At 49.1% G+C, this 12,911-nt stretch overlaps 1 protein-coding gene across 1 annotated transcript in view; it reads right to left on the bottom strand.

Annotated features, from left to right (window-relative positions):
* Positions 1-829: 829 nt before the first annotated feature.
* CLPB (ClpB family mitochondrial disaggregase) overlaps positions 830-12,911 on the bottom strand; it is a 139,642-nt gene continuing 127,560 nt past the window's right edge. Inside the window, exons 13-16 of the mRNA XM_075919632.1 lie at positions 5,702-5,775; positions 3,346-3,465; positions 2,685-2,789; positions 830-1,879 (exon numbers count right to left, since the gene is read on the bottom strand). Coding sequence (XP_075775747.1) covers positions 1,628-1,879; positions 2,685-2,789; positions 3,346-3,465; positions 5,702-5,775 — 551 coding nt within the window. The 3' untranslated portion in view covers positions 830-1,627. The remainder of the gene's footprint in view (positions 1,880-2,684; positions 2,790-3,345; positions 3,466-5,701; positions 5,776-12,911) is intronic.

The following is a 12,911-nucleotide window of genomic DNA, read 5'->3' as shown; positions in this document are numbered from 1 at the left end:
GTCTTATACTGCACCCGTCTCTGTGGTGCTATTTGTGACACCAGGTCTACTATTCCTTATGTGCCCAAGACTCCTGTTTAAATCATTTATTTGAAGGGCTTCCTCAGCTTTACTTTCATTTTATACGCAGAAGAACGACCTACCATTAAACAGCATCTTTCACTGGTAGCATCCCAAAGAGTTTTATAGACTGGAAATACCAGAAAGGGATCATTCATTCACCCATCACTGAAATGCAGCCGGATCGTAACAGCAACTGGTTTTAAGAGAGACATTGAAGAATGCTGTGTCCCATTGGATCCTGCAGCTAACCCCCAATACTTGCAAAAAGTGCAACAGGATCTTTTAGTGTACATGCCTGTTTTAGCTCTCCACTGAAGCAAGGAGAGTCCAGTGGGGCTCAGGCTATAGACACCAAACAAAATGACTGGGTTGACTTGAATGCACAGAGCTGAGAGTCTGTTAGGGGCACAGGGCAGGGCACTCAGCACGCAAAGGGTTCAGCTAGTGCAGGAATGGCGACATCTCTATCGAGTTAAACCTTCTGCAGAGGGAAGACCCTACAATCACTCAGGGAACAAATCCAATTTTTACTTGTAACAGACAATGCATCTTTCAATTTGTCTGGCCCGGGGAACTTTGCTCTAAGCTCTGACATTGCAGACAGCAAAGATGTTTACGTTAACCCTGAGATATTTAGTGTTTGCCAGCAAGCGGACCTGCAAAGCAGAGACCATCTAGCCAGCAGCGGAGAGACGGGAGCATGAGCAACAGCATCAGTGTTCAAGAATGGGGTTTACACCATGATCTCAGCAGGCCAGAAGCGAAAGACGGAAATGCGTCCCTTTTATTCACGGTTCCCGTTTGAAAGCAGGCGATGGAGGAGTTTCACAGACAGGTAAGTTACCACAGTCCACCATTATACTTGCTCCCGCTGTTCATAAGGGAGGGGACACCCCCATTCCCTCTGTACTGCTCTCGCTCGCTCCATCCTTGCTAGGAAACAGAGTGCTATGCGAGGGTTCTGATTGTATTGAATAAATTAAAGAATCTGGCTGCAGCCCGTGAGGTTGGGGAGGGCACACAGCTACATATCCGACATGGCTCCTCTCGGCTGCAGGGCCATCCTCACACATTCTGCAGTTTGCTGCGCATGCAACCTTATTCTCTCCAGAAACTGTTACCGGCGCCAGACTCGCTACAGCTGATCTGACTTGGACTCTGCCTGAACTTCCTCTTTGAAAGGCCCTGTGTGCTTCCTCTGCTGGGAACTTTCCACAAAGCAATATATCCACCCCGCTCCATGTCTTGCGCGTCACTGGGGGAGAGCCACAGTTCTAGCCTGTGATGCAGATGGAGGTTAAGGCCCCCGACTCAATGTGGACACAGGAGAGCTGACCTGGGCTCCTTCCTACCTCGGAGAGTCAATAACAAAACAAGGAGTGCTGCCTGCCAGAACCTCATTCTGCAGGTCTGGGGGCAGGAATCCAGCACCACTGTCCTTACTCACGGATGAGCCATTTTGCGAATTCCGTGTCTTGTAGTTATTTTATTGAGGACAGGACAATCAGACACGTCCAGCCAGCAGCCATGTGGCTGAGCGTGGTGTGCAAAGCGTCCCCGATGGCTACAACATAAAGGAGATTTCATCAGGGTTCAGGGGAGCCTGGATGTCCAGTTTTCGACTTTTGCTGTCCTTCTCGACTATCTCCAGCCGCAGCGTCGGGGCCTTCCTCTCCTCCTCCTCGGGGGACGTGCTGTCCTTGGTTTTCAGCAGCTGTTTGTCCGAATCGTCCACTGTGATGCGCAAGGTGCAGCCTCTGGGCAGAAGGTCCTGCTCATAGGCAGCAGCTAACTGGTTCACAACACGACGCTCCACCTGTGGGATGCAAAACACCTGCCCTTAACAAACCTTCTGTTCTCACCTATGGGTCGGGGCAACCTGGCATCTGCAGGTGACCTCTAATGGGCCACTGTCACCGCTAGCTGTCAGGATCGGGGCCAACCACGCTTGCCTGGGCTGGGGGGGGGGGAGCGAAGGAACACTGCTTTGTCAGGTAGATGCAGTACATGTAGAAAGCACCAAAAGGCTCCAGGTGCTTTTGAGCCCTATCTCCAGCAACCTTCAACGAACTACTCTCTCCATGACTTCCAGTGGTGTCAGAGCAGAAACAAACGCAAGGCCAAGAGAGAGTCTGGGTCTGAGAGCGTGTCTGTGTGTTTTCAGATATACCTGTCGTTATTTTCTCTCCCTCACACTCATGGCCACCGAGGGAGCTACTTGCTCTTAGGGGGGGAGGGGTAGCTCAGTGGTTTGGGCATTGGCCTGCTAAACCCAGGGTTTAGTTCAATCCTTGTGGAGGCCATTTAGGGATTTGGGGCAAAAAATTTGTCAGGGATGGTACTTGGTCCTGCTTTGAAGGCAGGGGACTGGACTCGATGATCTTTCAAGGTCCCTTCCGGAGATAGGCAATCTCCATTAATTTATTTAAATTTAGCTACGCTTCTGCTCTTCACAGGAAGGGTACAAAGAGTTTACTGACTCTCTCTAGCCTTTCCCAAGGTGGCCTGTGACACGCGAGGCCAGTCCAGAGGGCGGGCTGGTGTACGAGGGGAAGGCTGGGCTGATCGGTGCAGAAAGTGGTGGACAGGGCAAGGGAGCACCTCTTGTCATCGTGCCGTACCTCATGTTTAATGGAGCGGGCGCCATAGTGCAGGTTGTAGCCGTCTGCCAGCACATCCATCACCTCCCTGTCCCACAGCAGAGTGATGTTGTGTCTCACTTTGGCCTGCGGGATGAGAAAGGCACAGCATGCTACCGAACCCTTGCGTTGGCCACAGCTGAACTTCTGCTTCAGAGCATGATTATCTGGAGGCCGCGGCTGCACTGAGCAGGGCTCACCAGCATGGACGGACAGAGGTGGCCACCAAGCCAGAGCCCTGATGACACAAAACTGCACCTGTATACTATGGGCTGTAAGTCATGAGGGTCTGCCTGGCCTGGAGGGCCCAGCACCACACAAGTGTATAATGTCACTGCCCAGGTACCCTGCTCTCATGATGCATAATACACACACTCCATGCCCACCGCCCAAGACATTCCCCACCCACAATCCCAGCATGCTGCCCCCTCCATTCCCAAAAGCCTTGCTACTCAGAGCTACGGGCAAGGAGAGCAGCAAGTGACTCTGATAAGGTCCAGGAAGTGCATGGAGGAGAGAGGGGTAGCACCTGTGAACTAGTGCATTTTGGCACAAGAAGGGTATAGGACTAAAGCCTGCTTAGGGCCCCTGCTGTGTATGTATTAAAGGGAAGGTGAACCCCAAAGTAACAGTCTGGTTTTACCCTCTTGGCCCAAAAAGTCAACTCCTTGCTGACAAGCTGGATCAGCTCTGAATGACAAAAGGGGAGAAAATAAACAATCTCGTTGATCCTTCCCAGAAACTCGTCTCTTCGGAAGTGAGCCTGCAGATGACAAAGGGCAAAGGTCAGCAGCAGCAGGCGGGAAGTCTGAGCTAAAGGGCACTTTGGATAGCCACTGGCACTACAAGATCCCCAGGAGGCCAGGCTGACTCCAGGCAGCTCTTCACACCACCTCCCACAACACAACGCGCGGCTAACAACCATCGTGCCAAGCACATGCACCAGAAATGCCAGGTCTCCACTACGGAGAGCATCTCACACACCAAGGCTGGGGGTTCACCTGAGGAATTAACAGGTCTAGAAGTAGCACAGGAAGGGACTGAAAATTTCACACGTTTTAAGTCCAGCTCTGACACTCACTTGTATGACTGTGCAAGTCTCTTAGGGCCTCTGATTTGGGGTGCCTCTGTTTTTAAGGACCTGACCTGAGTCTCCTGCACTACACCTCCTGCTGACATCAGAGAACTGTGGCTGCTTTAAACATCAAGCTCTGAGCTGCTCAAGATGGGTGCCCAAAAAGGTGGGCACTTAAAATTAGAGGAGGCTTAAAAACATTGCCCCAAAGCTCTTCGGTCTCATTTTGCCCTGCTCCCGTGTGGGTTGTGAGGATACATCCAGGTGTGTACAGTGCTCTGAAGCGTAACACAGCGTGCCATTGCTAAGTGTTGTTATTAATAGAATGTGGCACAAGACTACGCATCTGCCTATGACAAGTGAAACTTCCAGTGTGCACATGGTGCTATGGAAATTGTCTCTATTGAAAAGCAGACAGAAGCACTGAAGAACATACTCTAGCCGCTCTAGTGGTACTCTCTGGGAATAGTGAAACGGACTCGATGCCAGAATAAATCTCTCATCTGTAACTTCTGATCTGATGCTACTTTGGTCGACAAGCGGTGATTTGATTCCAAGTCTACACAAGGAATGTGTCATCTGCAGTGAAGGTAAAGTGCCTTGTTTCTGTCGGAAGTACCAGTCCGGCAGCAAGCAGAGTTGCCTTAGAAACTTCTTAAGAAGCGTAAGAGGCAAGGAAGAGAAGCTAAGCTCCAGAATTTGTCATTCTGACACATTACATGTGGTTTATATATATATATTTGGAACATGTCAATTCCGTGCACGGCCCTTACGTTGGTGATTGAATACTGGGCTGTAATTCAATTGGGAGTTCTGCTGCCATCCATTAACCGGCTCGCATACATTCACTGCTCATGGCAGTAGCAGAACCTCCTCCGGTGAGTTAACCCCTCAGCACCAGGGGTGGTGTGTGCATGTGAGAGAGAGACTGTGCCTGGACAGGTGTGCGACGCTGTACGGCTGCAGGTAACGTTACTGCTGTGTTCTTCACAGCACTGGGCGTAGGCTCTGCTCCTCAATTTGGCCTTAGCCCTGTGTATGCTGGTTAGCTCGAGTGGGGTAGGAGAGTCCATTATCCACCTGATCAAGCGTGATCCAACTGATGCCATCTTTGGCAGAGGCCACCGTGAGTGAGCAGCTTCCCCAACTGGTGCCACACACGCAGCCCACGCTCACCCTCTCCCTGAGGTTTGGCTGTATTAAAACAGGGGTGAACAAGAAGATCCTCACCCCAGGCCTGGCGGCTCCGAGGGCTCCTGCCTCCCCTCTTCTCATTCCACACCCTAGATCCTGCTTCCTCCCAAGCCCTCCATCACAGCTCACCCCTGCTGCGATGTCAGAAGGAGCACGATTATTCAGGGCTGTTCCAGGAACCGGCACAGCCACTTAGGCAGCCCAGCCCTGTGTCAGCCCCACCCAGACTCTCCATGACATTATAAATTAAAATTAATGGAGATTACCTATCTCCAAGAACTGGAAGGGACCTTGAAAGGTCATTGAGTCCAGTCCCCTGCCTTCACAGCAGGACCAAGTACTATCCCTGACAAATTTTTGCCCCAAATCCCTAAATGGCCTCTGCAAAGATTGAACTGACAACCCTGGGTTTAGCAGGCCTATGCTCAAACCACTGACCTATCTCCCCCCCCCCCGCTATGGCAGCTTTATGCAGTGACTGCACTGGGGGAATTCTCCCCTGGCCTGTCCAGGGGCTTTTCTGGTCCCCTCCCTCTGCTGCAGCAGCCCAGAGGCCAGGCCAGGGTTGGGATGGGGGAGAGCCCTAAGTTATTATAACCCTCGTCCTTTCCCTCCCAGGCTGCCCACTAGACTGTAAGCTGTCAAGGCAGAGACTGCATGTCTAGCATGCTTCTGGGCGATCGAAAATAAATAGCAACAATGGCCCGGGGATGAATAAACCCCTCTGTACCTTTAAGATCGGGCGAATAACATTCTCCTTGAATTGCTTGGAGATGGTTATCTTGTCAGTTATCTGGACATCATCTGAAAGGAGACAAAGTCACAGTGTATAAATGTCTAAGGAGGGCAGAGCATGCGCCTTGTGTCTCACCGATTTCTGCAAGAGCAGATGGACACGGCACTTTGCACAGGAGTGAGGAACTGGGCAGGAATGGAAGACCGAGCTTTACAGGAGAGTCTGCAAAAGAGACCCAAGGAAGTTGTCATACAAGCACAGACATGCACTGCCCCGAGGGATGTACGGGTACTACCCTGCCGGCAGCTTTGTGCTTGCCAGGACCGTTACTTGTGATCAAAGCCCACTGGCTTCTCAAAGAATTAGTGGGGTACACATTCTTATATCCCCACTGATCTACTCCATGGGACCCACCAGGCCTGCTGAACACACGGAACCAACAGCCTCATTACACCAGGTGGCTCTGTTTGTTTCTGCACCAAGATCTTGGAGCCCATGCACCCACGGACCCAGCCTGCGCTAGCTGCATAAACCAGAGGAGACTTCAGCTCACTGTTGATACTTTGCATGGGACCCTCTGTACTTGCTCAGTACCTGCTCTCATAGCTCCAAGAGCTCTCAACTCACCTCTGAAAGGAGACCTCTTAGATAACAAAGGACCTGGCCTGGCCTCCACACATTATCTATGGATAGTGGATCAGATGTCATGACCGATGCTGATTACATGACACACAAAGTACCCTGCTGTCTAGTGCTGTTATGCTTACGGCTGTCACACCTTATCAGTCAGACGTATGCTATGCACTAGTTTCCCAGCCCCGCGTTTTTAAATCTCTTTAACAAACAGCAAAACTTGCACTTAGCAATCAGCTGTTTATGGCCTAAAACAATCCCTCTTCATTTCTCAATGAGTTAACTACATTAGTTAATGCAGCAACATTTTTTGAGCTATTGCTTGGGTGAGAGATGCTCAAGGGAAAATTTCTGAAAGCATCTTTTGAAAGTCCTATCGAATTTGGTCTAAGGGCCAGACCCTGAAAGCCTCACTCACCTGGGTAGCACCACCGGCATCCATTAGTCACATAAAGATGGGGCAGGCAAGGCCCTAAGGTGGCACTGTTCTGCTACTGGTGCCCAGGGACAACTGAAGTTGTTGGTTTTCAGCTGCAAATCTCCACATGGTGCAAGCTCTTCATGACCACCACTTTCCCCACATGATACCCACGGGCCACAGTGAGCTGAGGTACTGAAGCTAATCAAATCCTAGTTTAAATGGGAGGCCTTCTCTATGACACCCCCTGAATTCTGGAATGTGCTCTCTCCCCTCTTTTTATAGCAGAGCCCAAATGCGCTGATGCAGGTATTTTCCTGGCAGAGGGCTCGCTAAGCAGGAGAGGTGAGGAAGCTTGGGGAGAGAAAGCTGAGTGAGACGGGAAGGCCTTTAGATACAGACCCAGGACCACTGTGTACTTGTACACATTTTGTAGTAAGATGTGGTACATAAGCCTTGAGCTGGCAAGACAAGGGGGATTTTAACTACACAACAAATAATTTGGAATGGCATTTTTCCTTGGCGCAGGTCCTTGCCAGATAAAGGTTGAACAAAACAGAGCAAAGGGTACGTCAACACTACAACGTTAATTCGAACTAACTTAGTTCGAATTAGTTAATTCGAACTAAGCTAATTCGAACTAACGGATCCAGACTAAAAAACTAGTTCGAATTAGCGTTTTGCTAATTCGAACTAGCATGTCCACATTAAGTGGACCCTGAACCAGGCTTAAGGATGGCCGGAAGCAGTGCCGGCAGGGCATCAGAGGAGGACTTAGAGCGTGGAGATGCTGTGTCAGGCTAGCCGAGGGCTGTGCTTAAAGGGTCCCGACCCCCACCCCGGACAGACAGTTCTCAGGGGTGCCCTGCTTGCAAAGCAGTCCTGGCTTGGAGTGCCCGGAGTACCCATACTGGGCACATCACAGCACTCGGCCATCGGACCGGCTGCACTTGCCGCAGGCTGCCATCTGGGGAGAGGGGGCAATCGAGGGGCTGCAGGAGAGCTTCCACCCCCAGAAGCCCGCAGAGCCAGCCCAGTCCTCCCCATTAGGGGCGCGTACCCCATTCCTCCCTCACCTCCTTCCACTTACCCTTCCCTAGCCCCTCTTCTTGATGTACAAAATAAAGATAACATGTCTTCCAAAATGGAATCTGTCTTTATTGAACAAAACTGGGGGAGACTGGGAAAAGGAGGTGGGAGAGGGGAAGAGAAAAGCTGGGAGAGGGGAGGGCAACTAAAATGATCAGGGGTTGGGAACAGGTCCCATATGAAGAGAGGCTAAAGAGACTGGGACTTTTCAGCTTAGAAAAGAGGAGACGGAGGGGGGACAGGATAGAGGTCTCTAAAAGCAGGAGTTGGGTGGAGAGGGTGCATACAGAAAAGTTCTTCATTAGTTCCCATAAAGAAGGACTAGAGGACACCAAAGGAAAGGAATGGGTAGCAGGCTTCACACTAGTAACAGAAAGTTGTTCTTCACAAAGCAAAGAGTCAACTTGTGGAACTCCTTGCTGCAGGAGGCTGTGAAGGCTAGAACTAGAACAGAGTTTAAAGGGAAGTGAGATCAAGTCATGGAGGTTGGGTCCATGGAGTGGTATTAGCCAGGGGGTAGGAGTGGTGTCCCTGCCCAAGGTTTGTGGAAGGCTGGAGAGGGATGGCATGAGACAAATGGCTTGGTCACTGTCTTCGGTGCATCCCCTCCAGGGTCTGTAGGGTTGGCCGCTGTCGGCAGACAGGCTACTGGTCTAGATGGACCTTTGGTCTGACCCAGTATGGCCAAAGCTCAGGTCTCAGGGTCGGGGGTCTCAGTGGACCACCTTGATTTTCATGCACTCCTGCTCCTGGGTGGCCAGGCTGGCAGCTCTCCTGTCCTAGCCGGCCACTTTCCTGTGCCTAGTGCGGAGGTCGTGGACGAGGTCTAGTGGACTAGTAAGTTCGAACTAGGCTTAATCCTCGTAGAATAAGGATTACCTAGTTCGAACTAAGCGCTCCGTTAGTTCGAATTAAATTCGAACTAACAGAGCGCTAGTGTAGTGCCTATGAAAGTTAGTTCGAACTAACGTCTGTTAGTTCGAACTAACTTTGTAGTGTAGACATACCCAAAGGCGGTAACTTCCACGCACAGCTTCAGGAGTACCACCAGCTATTTTCACAGACAGAAGGAAAGACACTGGCATCATCACCACAATACTCAAGTAGCTCTCAAAGCTGAGAAGTCAGTCAATTACAGGGCGGCAGATTAAAATCTACTGCAGCCAGACTTCAGAGTCTAAAATACATTTTACAGCTCTCTTGCTTGTCATTCATTGTTGCTATCTCAGTAAACTGCACTAATCTCCCAGAAATTAAAATTCAATTCTTTCCTCATTTAGAAGGTGGCACTTGGCATTTTAAAATGTTATTCTTGAAAGTTCAGTTGCAAATGTGCCTTGTTTTTTACCTATTTTGACTGAAGATCAAAGGTTCTCTCTGAAGTGAGCTGTGCCAGCTCCCACTCAAGATAAAAAATGCATATGTATAAAAAGAGAGAAGCTGAGAAATATACATCGCCAGCACGAAGAATTAAAGTCGTTGGCTTCATGAATCTGAGTTTGGGGTGGTTAGTTCCACATCATATGTTTAGTAGATCACTCAGGACAAATTCTCAGGACATTTCCACTGAATTTCCTAGTTAGGAAAGCTCTCCCTGGAAAGACCACCTATGATGGTGCTGTATATGTGTGGCAAGAGCAAGTCACTTCTCCAAAAAGCTTAAGATAAAAAAGTTTAAAAAGTAGTTTAAAGTTTAGTTTAAAAAGAAACTAAACTTTTCTCAGACAGCTAAGCACTGAGAACAATTACCAGCCCACACTAAAGAGGACAGTCATTACAGCTGGTGTGCTGTGAGCAATACCTATCATTCTGCCCAATGCTGTTCCACTGTTTCCTTGTACTCCCCTGTCATTGTCTCTTATGATTACACTGTCAGATCTATGGAACTGGGACCGTCCCTTTGTTCTGTGCCTGGTACAGTGGGTTTCTGCTCTGTGACTGGCATTCCCAGGTGCTATGACCTTACAATATATTTTAGAAATATGCGTCTGTCTGACCATCCATGAGTCCATCTTCTCAAACAGTAAGAGCTAGGACCACCAAATTTGGCATGCAGCTTCCTTTTATCATAACTTAAAGCAATGTAAGGATTTGGTTGTGCCAGGACAATGGGATGTGCCTGGAATTCAAGAGTTTCTCATAAAATGAAAAAGGAGTAGGGAGGGACAGTTATACTGTTGAATGCCCACAGGAAGGCAGCAAAGAGACTCGGACAGCTATAATCCCATTGGGCCAGCAGGGGGCAGGGTAGAGAAAGGAACAGCTATCTACTATATATTTCAGAGAGATTGTGTGTGTGTGTGTGTCCCACAGCTGGGGCACATGTACCCCTCTCCCAGCTGTGCCTGCTGCAGCCATGGACTGTGACGTAGTGGGGGGTACCTTGCTGGTTGCCATGCTGGGCAGTGGGTTGTGAGTGACCTCCACTGGCTTCTGTCTGCAGCACGGCCCAGCAGGGCAGGGGATGAGTCATTATGCAAAGGGGGCTTCGAACCTGTCTGACCAGTTATCTCCCAGGGAGCGGAACAATGGGAAGAAGGGGAGTGGAGCCCTGGCTGGGGGCAGGGCTGGGGGCAGAGCTGGGAGTGAGTTAGTTTCTGTCTGGGATCATGGAGGAAGCAGCCTAGGCAATGGGCTGGGATTTAGGGGCCCAGGCTCCCCCGTCTCAAGGGGGGCTGAGGCATCCTAGGCCTGCCCTGTAACCAGATTACATCTGTGCTGTGCTGTATCCTGGGGAAGCAATAAACTCCCTCTATTCTACTGGCTGGTGGAGTCTGTCCGTGCCATTACGGAGGTGCAGGAGACGGGAAAACCCCAATACGTCGCCACACTGCTGCAGCTGCTGCAGCCATGGACAGGAGCTTCTTCCCTGACCCCAAGCTGCTGCGGTGAGAGGGGGCCTGGGTTGTTCTCTCTCTCCTGTGTAGCCTGCATATTGAACCTCTCATCTCCAGCTCTCACCACAGAACAATGGTTTGGGGTGGGAGTGGGGGAAGCAAATCGGCCGGCGGGGAGCGGGACTGAGTAACGCCGGGTAACTCCAGCTAGTTCTAAATAAAGTGCAGCCCCCTGAAGAGTTGGGTCCTCAGCCTTGGAGGGGAAACGGGTGGGTAGGTGAGAGGGAAACCTCTGAGATAATTTCCTTGTGGCAGAATTACAGGTCAGCCATTTCCCCTTTAAAGATTCCATCTGTACAAGAGCCTCAGTCTTGGAGAGAAAAGAATCTGAGGAATCCTATCTGGTGTTCACAATTCAAGAAGGATAAGAACATAAGAACGGCCGTACTGGGTCAGACTAAAGGTCCATCTAGCCCAGTATCCTGTCTACCGACAGTGGCCAGCACCAGATGCCCAAGAGAGGATGGACCGAAGACAATGATCAAGCGATTTGTCTCCTGCCATCCCTCTCCAGACTCTGACAAACAGAGGCCAAGGACACCATTTTATCCCCTGGCTAATAGCCTTTTATGGACCTAACCTCCATGAATTTATCCAGCTTCTCTTTAAACTCTATTATAGTCCTAGCCTTCACAGCCTCCTCTGGCAAGGAGTTCCACAGGTTGACTACACGCTGTGTGAAGAAGAACTTTCTTTTATTAGTTTTAAACCTGCTACCCATTAATTTCATTTGGTGTCCTCTAGTTCTTCTATTATGGGAACTAATAAATAACTTTTCTTTATCAGCCCTCTCCACACCACTCATGATTTTATAGACCTCTATCATATCCCCTCTCAGTCTCCTCTTTTCTAAACTGAAAAGTCCCAGTCGCTTTAACCTCTCCTCATATCGGACCCGTTCCAAACCCCTAATCATTTTAGTTGCCCTTTTCTGAACCCTTTCCAAGGCCAAAATATCTTTTTGAGGTGAGGAGACCACATCTGTACACAGTATTCAAGATGTGGGCGTACCTTAGTTTTATACAGGGGCAGTAAGATATTCTGGGTCTTATTTTCTATCCCTTTCCTAATAATTCCTAGCATCCTATTTGCCTTTTTGACCGCCGCTGCACTCTGTGTGGAAGTTTTCAGAGAACTGTCCACGATAACTCCAAGATCTCTTTCCTGATTTGTCGTAGCCAAATTAGCCCCCATCATACTGTACGTATAGTTGGGGTTATTTATCCCGATGTGCATTACTTTACACTTATCCACATTAAATTTTATTTGCCATTTTGTTGCCCAATCACTCAGTTTGGTGAGATCTTCTTGGAGTCCATCAGCAGGATGTTGATAAATTACAGAGGGTTCAGAAAAGAGTCACGAAAATGATTAAGGATTAGAAAGCCTGCCTTATTGTGACAGATACAAGGAGCTCAATCTATTTAACTAAACAAAGAGAAGGAGAAGGGGTAACTTGATTACAGTCTATACAGGGAACAAATATTTAACAAGGGCTTTTCAATTTAGCAGAGAAAGGTCTAACATGATCCAGTGGCTGAACACTTAGACAAATTCAGACTGCAAATAAGACATGAATTGTTAATGGTGCGATTAATTAGCCATTGGTAGAATTTACCAAGGGTAGTGGTGGATTCTTCATAACTGACAATTTTAAAAATCAAGATGGAATTTTTTTTCTAAAAGATCTGTCCTAGGAATTATTCTGGGGGAAGTTCTGTGGCCTGTTACACAGGAGGTCAGACTGAATGATCACAGTGATCCCCTATGGCCTGGGAATCTCTGAAGAGGTCTCAGTATAAAGAAACAAGGATAAGTCACAGAGGCTGGCAGTGTTGAGAAGAAAGGCAAATGCCCAACATGTGTGGAGTAGGGATAAAATACCTCCCTCTCCCAAAAAAAGGTGACTAAGAGTCATAGACAGCCAGAGCCTCAAGGATCTGACCTTCACTACACAGAATTTACAAAGCTGGTCAATTCAAATAACAGACATCAAACAAGAGTGAAGTCAGTGAGTGTGTGTAGCCACTTCTACCTCAATAACAGAATCGCTGAGAATGTGCTTCTCTAGAAGCCAAATTTAAGCAACAGAACCAGGTCCTGGACTGAGTGACCTAGGGGGCTCCTTCCAGTCCTTTGTTCCTAGCTTCACAAACGTACGTAGGGC

Source organism: Pelodiscus sinensis, chromosome 1, assembly GCF_049634645.1.
Source record: "Pelodiscus sinensis isolate JC-2024 chromosome 1, ASM4963464v1, whole genome shotgun sequence".
In the NCBI taxonomy this organism is placed as follows: domain Eukaryota; kingdom Metazoa; phylum Chordata; order Testudines; family Trionychidae; genus Pelodiscus; species Pelodiscus sinensis.
The sequence above is the reverse complement of the archived record's forward strand: the minus strand, read 5'-3'. Positions and strand labels throughout refer to the sequence as shown.